At 37.7% G+C, this 16,395-nt stretch overlaps 1 protein-coding gene across 1 annotated transcript in view; it reads right to left on the reverse strand.

Annotated features, from left to right (window-relative positions):
• The window catches only part of LOC117416491 (TSC22 domain family protein 2-like), a 23,722-nt gene extending 7,531 nt beyond the window's left edge, over positions 1-16,191 (reverse strand). Inside the window, exon 1 of the mRNA XM_034027600.3 lies at positions 13,429-16,191. Coding sequence (XP_033883491.2) covers positions 13,429-15,455 — 2,027 coding nt within the window. The 5' untranslated portion in view covers positions 15,456-16,191. The remainder of the gene's footprint in view (positions 1-13,428) is intronic.
• Positions 16,192-16,395: the final 204 nt, after the last annotated feature.

Below are 16,395 nucleotides of genomic sequence, written 5' to 3' on the forward strand. Positions count from 1 at the left end.
ATAAATACAGCAGTAAATGTAACGTGCAACATTGCTAAATGTTAAAAATAGAATGCATAAAAACACAGGAAGTGTGTACTGTTGAGAAAAACAAACATTTTGAGAATTTAAAATGTAGTGCAGCTTACTTGACTGCAGTAAAATAAACTGCCATTCACTAAACTTAGCTCTCAGATTATTATTATTATTATTATTATTATTTATTTCTTAGCAGACGCCCTTATCCAGGGCGACTTACAATCGTAAGCAAATACATTTAAAGTGTTACAATAAGAGCAAGAAATACAATAACTTTTGCAATGAAAGTATCGACAATACAGTTGTAATCAAAAGTTTGCATACCCCAATGGAAATTTATAATTTCTAGAAATTTCTCAAAAATAATTTTAGGAAAAATCTTTTGTAGCAAAAGTTTTACTTGTGAAATGAGGAAAAAAAAAATTACTCATACCCTTTGATGCTATGATAGTATTGTCTGCAAGGTGCTAGAAATTTCAATATGATAATGCAGAACTTAATTCTAGAAAAGTCTAGAAAATGCTGGATTGTAGGTGAACATTCTTAGAGAGTATAAAAGGGTTAGGCATAGGATGATTGCTGTCATTACCAATCAGTCAATATGGCCAAAAGTAAAGAGCTATCTGAAGACCTTAGGCAAAATATTATTAAATTGTCATAAAGCTGGAGAAGGATACAAAAAGATTTCCAAGCATTTGAGCATCCCAATTTCAACAATTGTTTCTATTATCAAGACGTACAAGACTCATGGCACTGTCACAACGCTCCCTTGGTCTGGAAGAGAGAAGATTTCTTCACCAAGAACAAGTATAGGAATTGTGAGGAAGGTTAATAACAATCCGAGATTGACTGACAAAGATACTCAAAGTGAATAGTCTGCAAGTGGGACTGGGGTTTCCATTTCAACCATAGGTCGAGTACTGCATGGTGAAGGTCTCAATGGTCACAGGCCAAGGAAAAAGCCACTCTTAGGAAAACGACACAAGGACAATCGCTTAAAGTTTGCAAAATGGCATTTGAATGATGGATAGGAGTTCTGGTCAAAGGTTTTGTGGAGTGGCGAAACAGAAATCGAGCTATTTAGTCACGCTGATAGTCGTTACATTTGGATATCCTTCTATGAGGTTGTTTTTCCTCTAATGGCACAGGAAATTTTGTTCCAATACATAAAATGGATTCCATAGCATACCAGAAAGATATTGGCCAATCATCTGCAAACCCTCCGCTACAAAACTTGGTTTAAAGTGCAACTGGACGTTCCAACACGACACTGATCCAAAGCACAAATCAAAATCTACTTCAGAATGGTTAAAGAAGAATAAAATCAAGGTTCTGGAATGGCCTAGTCAAAGTCTCGATCTAAATCCGATTGAAAATCTTTGGTATGAGTTGAAGAAGGCTGTGCACAAGAGAAGTCCTTGGAATTTGAATGAACTGGAACAATTTTGCATTGAAGAATGGTCAAAAATCACTGAAGAATCATGCCTAAAGTTCACTGACAAATATCCTAATTGTTTAATAGAGGTTATTATTGCTAAAGGTGCCTCAACTAGCTATTGATTTCATTTTCCTTGTCAGGGTATGAATACTTTTGAATTAGCATTTTTGCAAAAAAAAAACTTTTGCTATAAAAGATTTTTCCTATAATTATTTGTTTTCAAGAAATTTCTAAAAATTATAGATTTCCATTGGGGTATGTCGACTTTTGACTACAACTGCATGCTACTGCCCTCTTTCTGTGGTGTATTTAACTTACTAAGATGTTGCATCCCCCATCATTGGTTGGTGAATAATATGAAAACACCCAGTTTGGGACAATGGTTTACTGATGGCCTAATGACAGACTTGCATAAATCTCAATTTTTACAAATCATCAGTACCTGCAATGCTTTATTACAGAGAAGACAAATGACACATAAATATTATGCCTTCAAACTGTATAACATTAAGTGTAACATTAATTGTAGGTGATAAATACACACACGTATATCCACATCTAAAACTGATTAGTTACACTATTTTCTGAGGTATAATGTGAATGTATGCACATTTTGTTCTTCAAGTATAACTGCACTGGAATTAATAATAATTAGGAAAACACCAGGACTTTTACTGTTTCACATTAACCTTAAAAGAACAAATCTCCTGTCCTTACCCTTAAAACATAACTTTTCTTGTATAAAGCCTAATTTTAAAAATCTGAACCAGAGACTGGAATTTAAATGTACAACAGCTGGAAAAGATATTTGCAGTGTGCAATAGCTGGAGGACAATAATCTCACACCCAAGAGATGTCGAGAAAGAAACTTGTGTTTCCATTTACCTTGACATGGATTAACTCTGTCATTCCCAAAAAAATAAGGGGCGAAAAAAGGGAGACACCTTGTACTGTGCGAATTACAATGAGTAACCTTTAAAAAGCTTACTGAATTTAAGCAAAATTAATAAACAGAAAAGTCTACACAGATAAGCAGGGCTTGGCCACATTGTACCAGAAATATAACTAGTAGCACCATCTAGTGGTTTATATTGTCTTGTTTCCACTGGAAGGATATTGTACAGTTACACTAGATCAGGACTACTCAAACCTGGTCCAGGAGGACCGCTGTTTTAATGTTTTGTTCTCTGTACACTAAATTGATTAATTGGACCAATTAAGCTTCTAATAAAGTACTTAATTGGCCAAATTAAGTAATTTAGGGTACAGTTGGAACAAAAACCAGGAGGGACAGCGGCCTTGGTGCTTTGATTAAATTGTTTCAGTCTCTTGCCTCAGGTGAGGACAGTTAGAATAAGGTGTGTTTTAGATGTATTTGATGGATTGCCATTGTTTGTCAGGTTAATTAAGTAACTGCTTCAATACAATTAAATACATTGATTTTTCTCCCTGACTTTTAAGATCTTTGACTTTTTAATTTGTTGGGATAAATGCATGTTTGGGGACAGGGTGTGGGCTTTTCTTGCAGACTATTCCACATCTTCCCATTGTGGCAACAGCTGGGGGGTTAAGTGTTCGTTCAGATCTTTTACTGTAATGCAATGAAGAAGTCAATAGAAGTCAAAGACTTAACCTCTCTCTTTGCTGATGCACAGAAATTTGCTTAGACCTACTTGTTATAATCTAACTTTAGCTTTTTTTTTTTTTTTTTTTACATCAATTTTTCTACATTATTGGCAGGAAAAAATGACAAACCTTTAGGTTTGCCTTAAGGTGCAGGTTAACACAACACACAATGCGTCAGGAACAGCAAAAGTTGGCAACAGAAAGGAGCCTAAACAGGTCTCTCTAAATGAGGTTTGGCAAGACTCAAACTGTTTTTTTTGTATTTTAAATCCCACCCTTTTTAAACATAACTTGTTAGACAACACAGTATCCTATTACCATTCACAGATCATGTGCATGGAAACATAACAATATATATATTAACAGGCACACCTCATAAGCAACTAATAGCAATTGACATGCTGATCAATTGAATTGAAACTATTCATCATTAGCCATAATGGTAATCTACTGATCTTAGTTTCTGTTAGTTTTACTTCCTGAGTTTACGTTAAGTGATTAAAGTTGTGAAGGACAGTTTTGTTTGTGGGTATCAAATTTAAACACAAGTGTGGTTCACTTTGATAGAGTGTATTCAATATTTTTTTTTACAAATGAAGAAAATTTATTTAAAATATACCAGAGTTTAATATATAATAATGCTCTGGTAGTACCAGCTATATGTACAACAAAAGAAGATAGCAACTTGAGTCACCGCGAGAATATAAAAAGCACACCAAGATGTGGAATATCATGCATACCTTTCCCTGGTTTAACCTTACTGTACTTTTTAAACAAATCACTTCCATGATTTTTGAGGTTTACCAATAAATGAAAGGAGCTATGCAGTGTATTGAGAAGAATCTGAGGCCACTGTAAAAAAAAAAAGATAAAAAAATGTAATAAAACATCTTACTTCTGCCATCTAAATATTGGTTTGATAAATGTCAAGTAGTAGTATTAGGTAAGCATTTTGTCATTATGGTGAAACTAATTATGAATAGATTTCCACAAATGTAATTACATTTTCTTAGTGTTTGAGACTCACCCACAGTACTGCTCAACCCAATCTCATTGTCACTTGATGTTGGTTCGGTAGTAAATTATTTCGAGAGACTTGTCTAAAAAGCCACATATAAAAGGCACTTGCAGTGTTTTGGTTTTAACCCAGACATCTATTAGCAAGTGTTGTTACAGTGACTGTAATTGGTGGGGGAGCAGTAAAGATTGAGGTCACGGTGAAGTATGTATTTTTATAGATCTTGATCACCGTGCGTGTCTATATCTGTGGTACAGTGCCAGTTTGACTTTTCATTCTAACCTGCAAACAACTTTCACATACTGTATTGTAGTACATTTGAAGCATGTAGTTTGTGTACCTTCAAGCAGTTAATGACAAACATCCTGCCTCATTGAGAGGAGATGGGCTACAGATGTTACATAGTTAAACAAGCAGCCCCTGAAACACAGATCTTAAAAAAAGATTTAATAACAATAAATCTTCTCCCAAAAATAAAAATCAGTGATCCAAAAGGACAAAATGGTATTTTTAAAGCTATTTTTAAAACATCCTTTGTGTTCATTGAGAACGTTGATGCAGGAATGGTAAACCTCAACTTCCTGTATGCACATTTTTTTTTTTTTTTGCAGTAATCTTTCATATATCTTAACCTCCTACATTTTATATACACTTGTCTAATAAACTACACAGCAGTGACTTAATGCTCTACATGCAGTACAGGCTGATCTGTACTGAGTTTCGATACAAGAGCGATCACTAGAATCCAACAGATTTTAAAGGTGTTTAAAGGATTGCTTGTGCTTGATTCAAAGACACAGCCCAGAACCCTGGACCACTATATTTATTTATATTTAACATATGGACACAGTACCCCATTTCTTAACCTCGAGTTAAAAACCAAGTTATCAAGTCTAACAAGAAAACATGCAAAATCATGTACAGATCCATGCTATTAATTCTAATCAAATCTATTGTAAAAAGCACAAATAGCTGGATCAATGAACATTTAATGTCAGCAGGTCATCACACATTGTTTTATTAAACAGGGCAATACCCTCAGTATTTGACCAATTTTCTAAACATTTCAAAGGTCCTGGAAAGTCACTAAGCTAAACACTCCCTTAAGCAGCCCCCGAGCTAACCATTAGGTAATTAGACAAATCCAGTTATATCTGACTGGCAAATACAATCTATTAGTATTGAGAAATAAAATCACTGAAATAGTTCCAGTAAAAGTACATGACTCATTTATTGCAAAGTTATTTCACCAGATGTTCACAGACTACAATTTATTTAACCAAGTTACCATGCAGTACTTAGTTGGGCAGACTAATCTGATCATTGTCAGTAGTATATTAGCTAATTTATTATTGATAGTGTACAATTAGCTGCATTAGTGTGTTCAAGATGGTTCAAGACAGATGTTTACCTGTTGCTGACTCAGTAATAATAAAACGGTCAGTACAAAAAAAAAAAGTTGTCTATTAAGCCAGCAAGGCGAGATACTCTGAATGCCATGCGTTCCATGCACACCCAGACTCAAGTCCTCTTCTACACACACTGCAATATACACTCATACCTATTACAGGGCTTCTTTGAATTCCGTAACTTGTTACAAGGAAATGCTTGGTAGAAAGCAGTTGATGGATTCCTGCATAGTCAAGAACCAAACAGAAAGAAGGAGGGAAGTGAAGAAAATCACACAAAAATAATCTAGTACAAGTCTTTTTGAAAGACATGCACTTTTCCCCCTTTACACAAAAGATCAAGAACTTTATATAAAAAAAAAAATTCAATATAATCCTTATAATTTAAAATAACAGAAAAGAACAAATAAACATTTATATAGACTCTTTTTTTCTAATTCGGTCTTGGTAAAATTTGCTACAGTATACCGAGGGCTTCCGGTTTCTGTTTTTAACCGATAAAACAGCCCAGATACAAAAAAATTTAATCAGTGGATAGCCAATACACAACGGAAAAATTGTGGAAATTGTTAATCTATTCACGTTGACTTTACCCTTTTCACATAAAAAATAAATAAATAAAACCTACTACAAAAATAATAATAAATACATTTCCCTGTGCTGCTGGGCAGTGTCCCACCTTCCTGACGTATCTACCATCGATTAGTTCTGAATACTTTAAACCCACCCCAAATTACTGAGTGACAGCACATTCCTACATTTCTATTGCAGACTCCGCTTGCGAGATTTAAAACAAGATTACAATCAGGATGGAGGCTTGTTAGCGGGATTTAAAGCTGTATTACAGTTAAGATACGGAGAATTTAAAACAGAATTGTGGCAAAATGTAAAAAATGCCTACACACAAAAACCCCAGAAGAATGTGTCCGTGACCATAGGGATTTCATTATGGAAGACAGCAAAGGAAAGAAGGTACAACTTATGTGTGCAAGTATTGTCGAGTTACTATACATATTTTGACACACAAAAAAACGCTCAAGCATTTTGGAAAGTAACCGAAAACACTTATTTCATACAGTATATCAAAAACGAAAGCCCCCAAAAAACTTGAAAATAGCTAAAAATAAGTACTGAAAAATACAATTAATAAAACCTGAAAAACAGAAGCCCTAAGTATACCCCACATAATCTATCTCTCCCTTAATGTTTCAAGAATATTAAGCATATGCACTGCCCAACCCCCTACAAATGCTAGGCCAAGTATTACTCATCCTAGAGGAAAAAGTGCTAAAATGACAAATATTTGGAAACAGACTGAAATCTTTTAACAAAAGACACACACTTGATGCCAGGTTCAAAAACCTGCTGCTTTTATGCAACAGCATTCATGATGTGGACAGGAAGAGGAAGTGTTATATTAGGTTTGTAGACAGGAAACAGTTCTGCTTTGACATACGATACATCCGCAAGCCTGCAAATGTTATCAGATTTAAAAAAAAACAAAACAAAACACCACATTTCATAAACTAGTTTACCACAGTACTGAAGGACTGCACAACTCAAACTACTAATTTGTCACAGTTAAAAATAACTTTACCATTTCATACCTGCTTGTCAGTTACAAAAGTAACCAAACTGTTTGTCCTCAATAAGAGTTTGAAACTTTTACCCAGTGTAATTTATTGGTTGATTTCAAACAATAAAAATGCTTGCTGTGCCACTTTGAAATTCCAGCTCTGTGTTTGTCAGCTCACTGGCAACGTTCCAGTTAGTCATTCATGAGTACTGTTCATAACATGCCAGCATACCTCTGAACGCATCAAACTGCATTTATTCCTAGAAATTAAGTTTTAGATTTACTGGTATATTCCTTCCGATATCATATATTTACAAGAAAAACCAAGATATTCACCTGCTTGCAGACGCACTGATATTGATCAGTTATATATGATAGAGATCTATATCTATATAAAGAAATACCTGCATATATAGCTTGAAATGGTAAATAAAGCTATATTTTTAATGAATTATGAGTTTAAAGCAATTAGTTGGGAAGGAAGTGTCAGTGGAAACCAATTACTAATACTGTATGCGCTTGCCTTAGTCATTTTCCTCTGACTCAAACCACCATCTAATTTCTCATATTTCTGCTGGGTGAGCAGCAAAACAGGATATATGGCGTACACAATAGTTTACATTATAAAAGAAATGTTAATACTTGCATACAGGATCGTGGTGGAATTTGACAGACAATACATTGGGCCAACTTGATATATTTGACAAATAAGATAATCTACTTAAAGTTTCTTAATCAATCCTATTTCACAGCGTACTGTTTCTCTCCTTTTTCACATTTGATGTGCAAAGCTGGATGTTTGCTAGACACTAACTGGCTGTGGCAGGACTTGCATATCAAACATCAAAGGGTGTGCATGATTTATTCCAGCACTATGTATCTGAAGGTGCCATGCAACCCGCAGAATGGCAATTAACTGTACAGTAACTCAGCTGTGTGCAATAGCAGGGAGGGGATACTGGTTGAAAATTATTTTTATTTTTTTCTAAAATATATATTTCCCCTCAATAAAAGAGCTGATTTTTCCACTTATACATTTTTTTCTTAATACTCTTTACATGCAGGAGTACTGAATACAACGCTGCAGATAAGAAGTTGATTCAAAGGTCTATCATCAATACATGCATTTTTATTTTTTATTTTATTTTTGTAATTTAAAGTGGCGTGGATTTCAAATCCTTCGTTATCACTCGTTTACCAACATGAACGTATATGAATTACATTTTTCAGCACATACATTCCACTTTTTGTTTACACAGAAACGCTAGCACTTGGTAAAACATTTGCTGAATTCATGTGACTGCTACAGTAGTTTAAAACCAAACAGACTAATAATCAAGAATCAAGTGGAGGCACTCCTATTTTTCAAGCTCTTTGTCTGGCCTGCAATTGATCACATGAATCTCTACCCCTTTACATACTTATTGCATGCTGCATCTGAAGAAACAAGCAAACAACGACTGCACATGAAAGGGAATTTAAATATAAGAGCTTCAAAAGGGGAGGTGAAAAAAGCCAAGTAGCTTATAAATACAGTATTAAATAAACTGTAGTTCAGTGCCTGAAGTAAGCATGACATTTAGGTGTGTAATTAACGCATCCATTTTGTATTTATGTACTTTTATTTGACTATGCAGCATATTTCTTGGAAGGAAGTCACACTGAATAGTGAATGAACATCCAGTCTATAAAAGTAAAGTCATTTTACAGCGTTGTGATTTTAAAGTGAATGTGCCTGTCCTAATCCTACATTATAGTGGCACTGACTCAACCATATACAAGTAGTTCTGGGTACACACCTAAGAGCACAGAACCCTTTGAACTGAAAACCACCATTTTAAAATGACTGCAAATCTGGTTTTGCTGATTTTTTAAATTTTAAAACAGTCTTATTAAATGTTTGTATTTACTTTTGTAATGTTAGCTTTCCTTATTTAAAACCAATAATTAACTAAAAGCCAGTGCAGCCATTTGGCCACCCAGGTTAAGGTACAGAAGCAAGGAGGTCAGAGACCTCACATTAACCAACAGGCTTGCCCTCCTTCAGGTTATACCAAGACACACTTCATCTCAAGTATGGCATGACACATACTTCATTATTTTAAACCTCCCGCAGCCAAACTGCCATTTACATACATTTTAATTGAGATACTTAAATAAGACTCTATTTGAATTATTGTTCTCTATACATTATTTGCGGTTAGCCAATTCTTGGGACAAGTGGTAGAAAGTGATCAGATTCTAGTTATATATTCAAGGAAAACTAAACTCCTGTATTTCTGTATCCGCACCCATTACTTTACATAGACAATACAACATTGAGATTACTTTAAAAACTGGACTGGCCTGGTATTTGGTGACTTTTACCTGGATATCACTGGTTTCCCACAATTCTTCTATATCACTTACTGTGCGACAATGCTGCAGATAAATACAAATCCGGGGTACACAGTCGCATTATCTCTCGCTGAACCACTAAACTTGTTAATTAGAAACTGAACACAGGCAAGACAATAATGCATATTGACATCAATGTGAGCAAAACCTGGTGCAGTAAATGCCGATGTCACTAGGTCCAAAATGGTTGATCAATCTACTTTTACAATTTGTGTTTTGTGTCATACAAAATGTGAACATACATATACTATGTAGCATTTATAATTAATTTACTTTTTGCTGTCACTTACAGTAGAGACAAATGATACACAAGAGATTATGTACTTCCTCTTTTAGTACAGGCAGTTTGTAGCTGAAAAAAAAAGGAACAAACCTAACAGTAGGAAGTTTTTTTAATCAAATTTCCAAGTGACTTAACCCACTTTTACCAGACTTAATGAGATACAGCTTAGTTCTACTAATGGCAAAAAGTTTAAGTGCAAAATTACTTAAACTGTGCAAGGATTATGCTCAATATCAATTAGCACAAAAAAATTAAGTATCAATTAAAGACTTTTTGTTTGTAACATATTTAATAAAATCTAACAACTAAAAAAAATAATATCTTGTCATTTTAGGAAAGCCAATACTTCTGTATATAAACTAATAACTAACATAAAAAAAGGGTTTACCTTATGCCTCTCTGGTGCAGTATACAGTACTTTTCAGCAATAAACTGCAATATTAATCTTTTTAATATAGCACCTTTCACAACAAAAATTGCTGCAAAGCACTTCACATGAATAAAAACATTAATAATAATAAGAGAATGCAAGAAAAGCAATAAAAAGAAAAACACATAGAACAGTAAAACAAGGCAGATAATAAAAGTTACATGATTTTGCCATAAAAACGCTACATTACAAAAGTGTGTTTTTAATCTTGTTTTAAAAGCAGCGACACTTGGGGCTTCCCTTACAGAGCTAGGCAGATCATTCCAGAGTTTTGGGGCCCTATAACTGAATGCCATAACACCACAGTTCTTAAAATATTAAAACAAATAAGAACTCAGAAGTCTGCCTCCTGTCGAGAGTAATACCAGCATTAAAAGACTAAGCAAAGATTTTCTGTATTTTGGATGAGTGATACTGTACATTATTATATTTGTTAACTAGACAGATGCATCACTTTTCTATGAATGGGATTTGTTTATTGGGATCTTCTGCATCACATTTTATTTATTAAAAAAAAGCACTAGAAAGCAGGACTACATTAATGAATAGCTATAATTAACACCGTCGTCTCTTAACAGCTCATTAACTGAACAGTGAACGACACCCAGGGCAGAGCCCCCACAATCAAGTATTGAGAATGAGTTGCTGCTGTGGCCGACACTTCACAATCACAGCCATTCATAGTTTCTGGAATGCAGCCTGTGTGGTTCATGCAGGTCAGCTATCTCTGGAAAAATGAGCTGTGTTCTTGTCTCCATTCCAACATGCCTGGCAAGGCTCCACCAATATAGGGGCTGCCAGCGAAACAGGACGTTTAAACAACCTACATAAACCAATACACTAAGAAAACACTAAAACCAAAGCAACTACTTCAACTCCAGATAAACAGGCTTTTTCTCCTTCTTAAAATGTATTTCTTAACCTGTTTTAATACTGTATCCACTCAAGACTAAAGTGGCTTTTTTAAAAAAAAAAAAAAACAACTTTACAATTTATGCCGTATTCACCAACAACTATTTAAAAATGAGCATTCTAATTCTTAAGTATTAACATATTAGGAAGAGAACTATTCATTCAATGGAACTATATCAGTTAACAACCAGAAGTATCTAGTTAGAACATTAAGTTTTCCTAATCTGTCCCCATCAAGCCACACTACAGACACTGCTCATTACCCGATAACACACTGACTACTCACCCAGATGAGTAACTTCTTTCTCAATAATCAAAATTTGAGAACTGATCATACCTTAGGTTTACCTCTGCCTCTGGGCTTTAGTTGCTGGTTTCTGTCAAATCCCCGGTGTTAAACAGACAGCAATTGTTAAACCTAAAATAGTATACCAAAACCACTGTGCATTAACATTTCAAGATTTAAAAAAACAGGGTAACCCTATCTTCGCCTTCTCAGTTCTCAGGCGGCTTGACCATTATCATCTTATTTGTACTGTGTGTGGTGTAAAAGCACAAGTCCCTTTTTTTTCTTTTTTAATAACCATTCCAAAAAATATTGTGAAAATAAAATAAATGTGGCCGAAAAAAGATATCCTGTTTTAACAAATGTGCAGATACAGCTTTTTAAATAATTAAAATAAATACTTAACATTCAGAACTACGTCCTTGTGCCAGGTTTGACATTGGGTAGTTTGAGTGTATCTGAACTAAGATTTCTTTGTTACATGAAAGCTTTCTCCCGTAAACCCCCTGCTTCATTATGTGGGGCTGCAGATTTGCATTCATTAGGCTTACTGTATATTTAGGATCCAGTAATGAAGGGAGCTGTAACAGCAATATCTGTATTTCAATACATTTTAATCATCATACAGAATGGGTTTTAAACTGGAATACAGCAACATTTCAACCCCAAATGGAATACACCACCATGTCTCAAATCATCTCTTGCAGTAGGGTACAATAGGAATATTTTCAGCATAGTGTGTGTTATTCAGAATTAAGACCTACAGAGGAATACCGACAGTCAACCACTCTTACTGTTAATTATATTATTTTGAAACTACTGTGCATGTACATTAAAAATCAATGTAACCATTGCTCTGCTCCTCCCAATAATCAGGGCAGCGACCTGTAGGCCCTTGATCACTCAGCACTGAAGCACTGTAGAATCTGAAAGCAAGTTCTGGCAAGTGAACTTAACCCTTCACCTCTCGGAACTAGTCAAAATGGTTCTTTCAAGCACACTTCCTATTCTGTTCAGCCCGCAATCATAAATGAGGCCCAACAATCAATACTTCTGGTTTCCAGAAATATCTGAGTTGCCAGAATAAAGGACTAGAACTCAACTATGGGTAAAACAGAATTTTTAATAAATAAGTAGGATTTCAAAATGACTCAGCTCGGCAGCAAAATTCTTCTCAGCAGTAATATTTTTAAGATCCATTTGCAAAAGTTTTTGCTGACGTGAATAGTGAAGAGCAAAGGGGAGTAATTTTATGAAGCAGGTTTTGCTCCAGCATTTGGTAGAACTAATTAAAAACACCAAGTGCTCAATATATTTTTCGCAATGTGTGCCAACAGTGTTTGGCTGCATTCCTACTCAAGTTGATATCCAGCAATAACCAGTATCAATATCACTGTGTGTGTGTGTGTATACAATATACAGCTAAAATGCAATACAGTTCTTAAATCCCTGGTCTTCCTCCCCTCAAAAACTTAAATGACTAACTTCCACAAATGCATTGTGTGTGTTCCTAAGAATTCTAAACAGCTACAGCAGTATTGGTAACCTTCCCTATTATAGTTTATGCTCAGGTTGTTGATTTAAGGCTCCATTAATTACACAGTAACTTTATACATTGATGAGCATTATCAAATCTGACACACACCCTTTTCAGAACTGTGAATTAACTGTGTATTGGTCATTTTTTTAATTCACTGCAATGCAACTTCATACAGCTTGTTTCTAGAATGTAAATAAAAAATGCACAATTGGGTCTCAACATTTAAAGGGGTATCTTAATTTAAGAAAGTATTGTGCACTATCACATGTCTGATAGTGAAATGTTCAGACCATATCAACTAACCCTCTTTTTTTTCCTGGTATCTGAGGACCCCAAAGATTCACTTTTCTATTCTTAAACAGTGTTTTATTATTTTAAACTCCTGTTTTAGGTAGACAAAAACAATCAATTGCAGAATTAAATCCGCAGTGCTCAACTTATTGCTTTGAACATGTCTATTGACTTCATGAAATCTAAAATAAAAAGCACACGTACCTGTCTTCATCCCCATCAATGGTAATGGGTATGCCAAACACTGTTGTTGTTATGCTGTTCATGGGGGTGGCTGCTGACAGATGCAGGGGCTCAGGAATGAAAGGCTTTATAAGATCTTTTCCAGAAATTACAGGAGGCTGAGGTAGGACATCAGAATTCCTTCGGTTCTCATCCACCTGGCTGACGACAGATTGGGTTTGGGCCTGGAACTGGCCGAAATTGAACTGGGGCAGGTTTGAGGCTACACTTGGTAGCCCTTGCAAGCCAGACCCTCCAGCCTGGGCTAAGTTTGCAACCCTGGAGGCCTGCGATTGACTCATCATATTGGATTGTCCTATCGTTGTGGTAACATTTGGCATAGTGACAGGATTGCTGGACACACCGGGCACACTTGTTGACCCACTCAAAATACCAGTACTGGGCACAACGGCAGGCACGTTTTGGACGCCAAGGACCCCTGGGTGGAGGCCCAAGAGTTGACTGCTTCCACCCACCCCGGGAGCCTGATGCTGACTCATAGCCTGCTGCTGCTGCTGCTGCAGTTGCACAACGCCAGGCACTGTTCCTACACCTTGCTGCACCACACCTCCTTGCTGCTGCAGGACTCCCTGAGCAGGAGCTGACTGACTGCCTTGCATGACTCCAGTGCCTTGCCCAGCTGATTCACCAGTCTGAGCTGGCAGTCCCAACACTTGGGCCCCGCTGGCAGCAGGCGTCATGACTGGCGAGGGACCCTGGCTGACTGGCTGGCCCACCGGAAGACTGGAAACCAGGAGGGTCTGTGCTGTTGATCCTGGGGCGCTTTGCAGATGCAGGTGCTGTCGGTAATCCGGCTGACTGCTGGGTAGGGTAGAGGGCTGGCTTGGCAACAGGTGTGCAGGGGGGAGCTGCTGGGGCTGAACTGAATATGCAAACTGCTGGGGCTGAGACACTGGTGGTATACTGGGTGGATTCTGCACCTGCTGATGCTGAGAAGGCACGGGCATGCCAGCCTGTTGCATTGTTACACTTTGATGCTGCATGCTCATTCCATTGTGTCCAAGGGGGATTTGTCCAGTAGCAGGCGGCACATTGACCTGTGCCTGCTGTGTTGGTACAACATTTTGCTGGATGCCAGGAACAGCAGGATTGGAATAGGCAAGAGGCTGAAACGCACCTTGTGCCATAGTTCCACTGGCAGTCTGAAGCACCATGCCGTAACCTTGCTGCTGAGAGGGCTGGCTGCTCTGGTCAGCCTGTTGCGAGTGGGAAACAGCAGCAAATGAACTGTCAGCTGTAGAATCAGGTCCCTGCATTGAGTGTGCGGCAGGGCCCACAACAGAACCGCCAGTGGCACCAAGACCACTATCCCTATCTGTGCTGTGTTCCAAAGTAGTAGCATGCCTCATGCTATCCACAGTCCTGGTAATTATAGAGCCTTCGGAATCTCTTTCATAGAATTCCATGCAAGTCCATCTGCCCCTCCTGAAGGGTTCTCCTGTACCATGATCAAGTTTGATGACCCTGAAACGTGAACTGCAAGTTGTAGTAGTAGAAGCGGCGGCGGCAGTGGGGGGAGGAGACTGGGACGTGACTACTACCACATTAGCGGACCCTCCAGTGCTAGCTGCTGGTGTAGACTGTTGCAGACCCCCAACCGAAGCAGCAGGGGGCTGGGCTGACGTTCCTCCTAGTCCCAAAACTTGTGGATTAACATTGGGAACGCCGGAATGAGCTGTCAAGACTGTGCTTCTTAATGCCACTGCCTGCCCATCTTGAGGTATATTCGGTGTAATCGCACCAGAGGCTTCGGTCTCCCCAACATTATTTAAGGTTTCTTCAGACGAACTTCTCTCGCAAACTTCCTCTGGCTCCAAATCTGTAGCCCTGGAGACATCAAAGATTTCCGATGAGACGTCCTCAGTCCTCGATTCGTCCGGGTCATCTAAACTCTCAGTATCGTCAGTGATGCTGCTAGCAGCCACCTGAGCCTGGGTGACACTTGTGATCTGAAAACAGCTCTTCTTTTTCGCCGGCATTTTTGACATTTTGAGACCGACAAAATAAATGACTCCACACTCCCCGATTATGATAAAGTGTATACAGTCTACGAAAACGAAAACAAAAATAGATAACGATTTCACAGTGTATAACTGTTAGCAACACGGTTATACAGCATCTTCCTTCCTCTTTCCTCCTGTTGCTCTTACGACTTCAAAAAAAACATATATGGTCCAACCTTCTCTACTCCAGTCGTGCAGTTCCGCCTCTACCTCTTCTCTTTCCGATCGTAGCTTTCTTTTCTTCTCTTCTCAAAAGCCGGCCTGCTCAGTCAGCTGATCACCCGGCTCCCGAGTTGTCAGCAGGCCGCTGTCGCAGATATAGATCCCCAGCTGCAGCAGCTACTTTAGTCTGAGGCGGGCCCGCTCTACTCAACTCTCCTTTTTATAACACTTTTTTTACCTGGGAATTAGCATGTACGACATTCTGTTGACAGAGTATAATTTCAACGTCTTTCTCAGTGGAAGCTGGAGGTCTCAGCTGTTAGGAAGGACAGTAAAGACAGTTATACAGCTTTCCCGGACTCTTCGCTCTTCACTCTTCTCTTTTTCACAGACTCAAGGGAACTGAATTTCACAAACTGCCTCCCTTCCTCTTCTCACTCGACACAAGATGGCTATGTAAAAACGCACTGCACTATGGGACTGCAGCGCCGCTGGGTACGTGGTTAATAATGAATACAGAACTTGCGCAAGTCTCTGTCTCCTCCTCCGCACCGCTCACAACCAACGTACGTAATTTTAAAATAACGTTATCGTGACGTCACCGCATATTCACCCAACCCCCCAAGTAGGTACAGAATCAAAATTGAACTCTTTCCTCAACAGTTACATGACCACTGGTGCTTGTCCTAGTGTTGCACGTCATTTGCTGCATGTCCCTACCACGTTTCAGTTTTCCACATCAGTATACTGACTACCCTAGTCA

Source organism: Acipenser ruthenus, chromosome 12 (assembly GCF_902713425.1).
Source record: "Acipenser ruthenus chromosome 12, fAciRut3.2 maternal haplotype, whole genome shotgun sequence".
NCBI lineage: Eukaryota > Metazoa > Chordata > Actinopteri > Acipenseriformes > Acipenseridae > Acipenser > Acipenser ruthenus.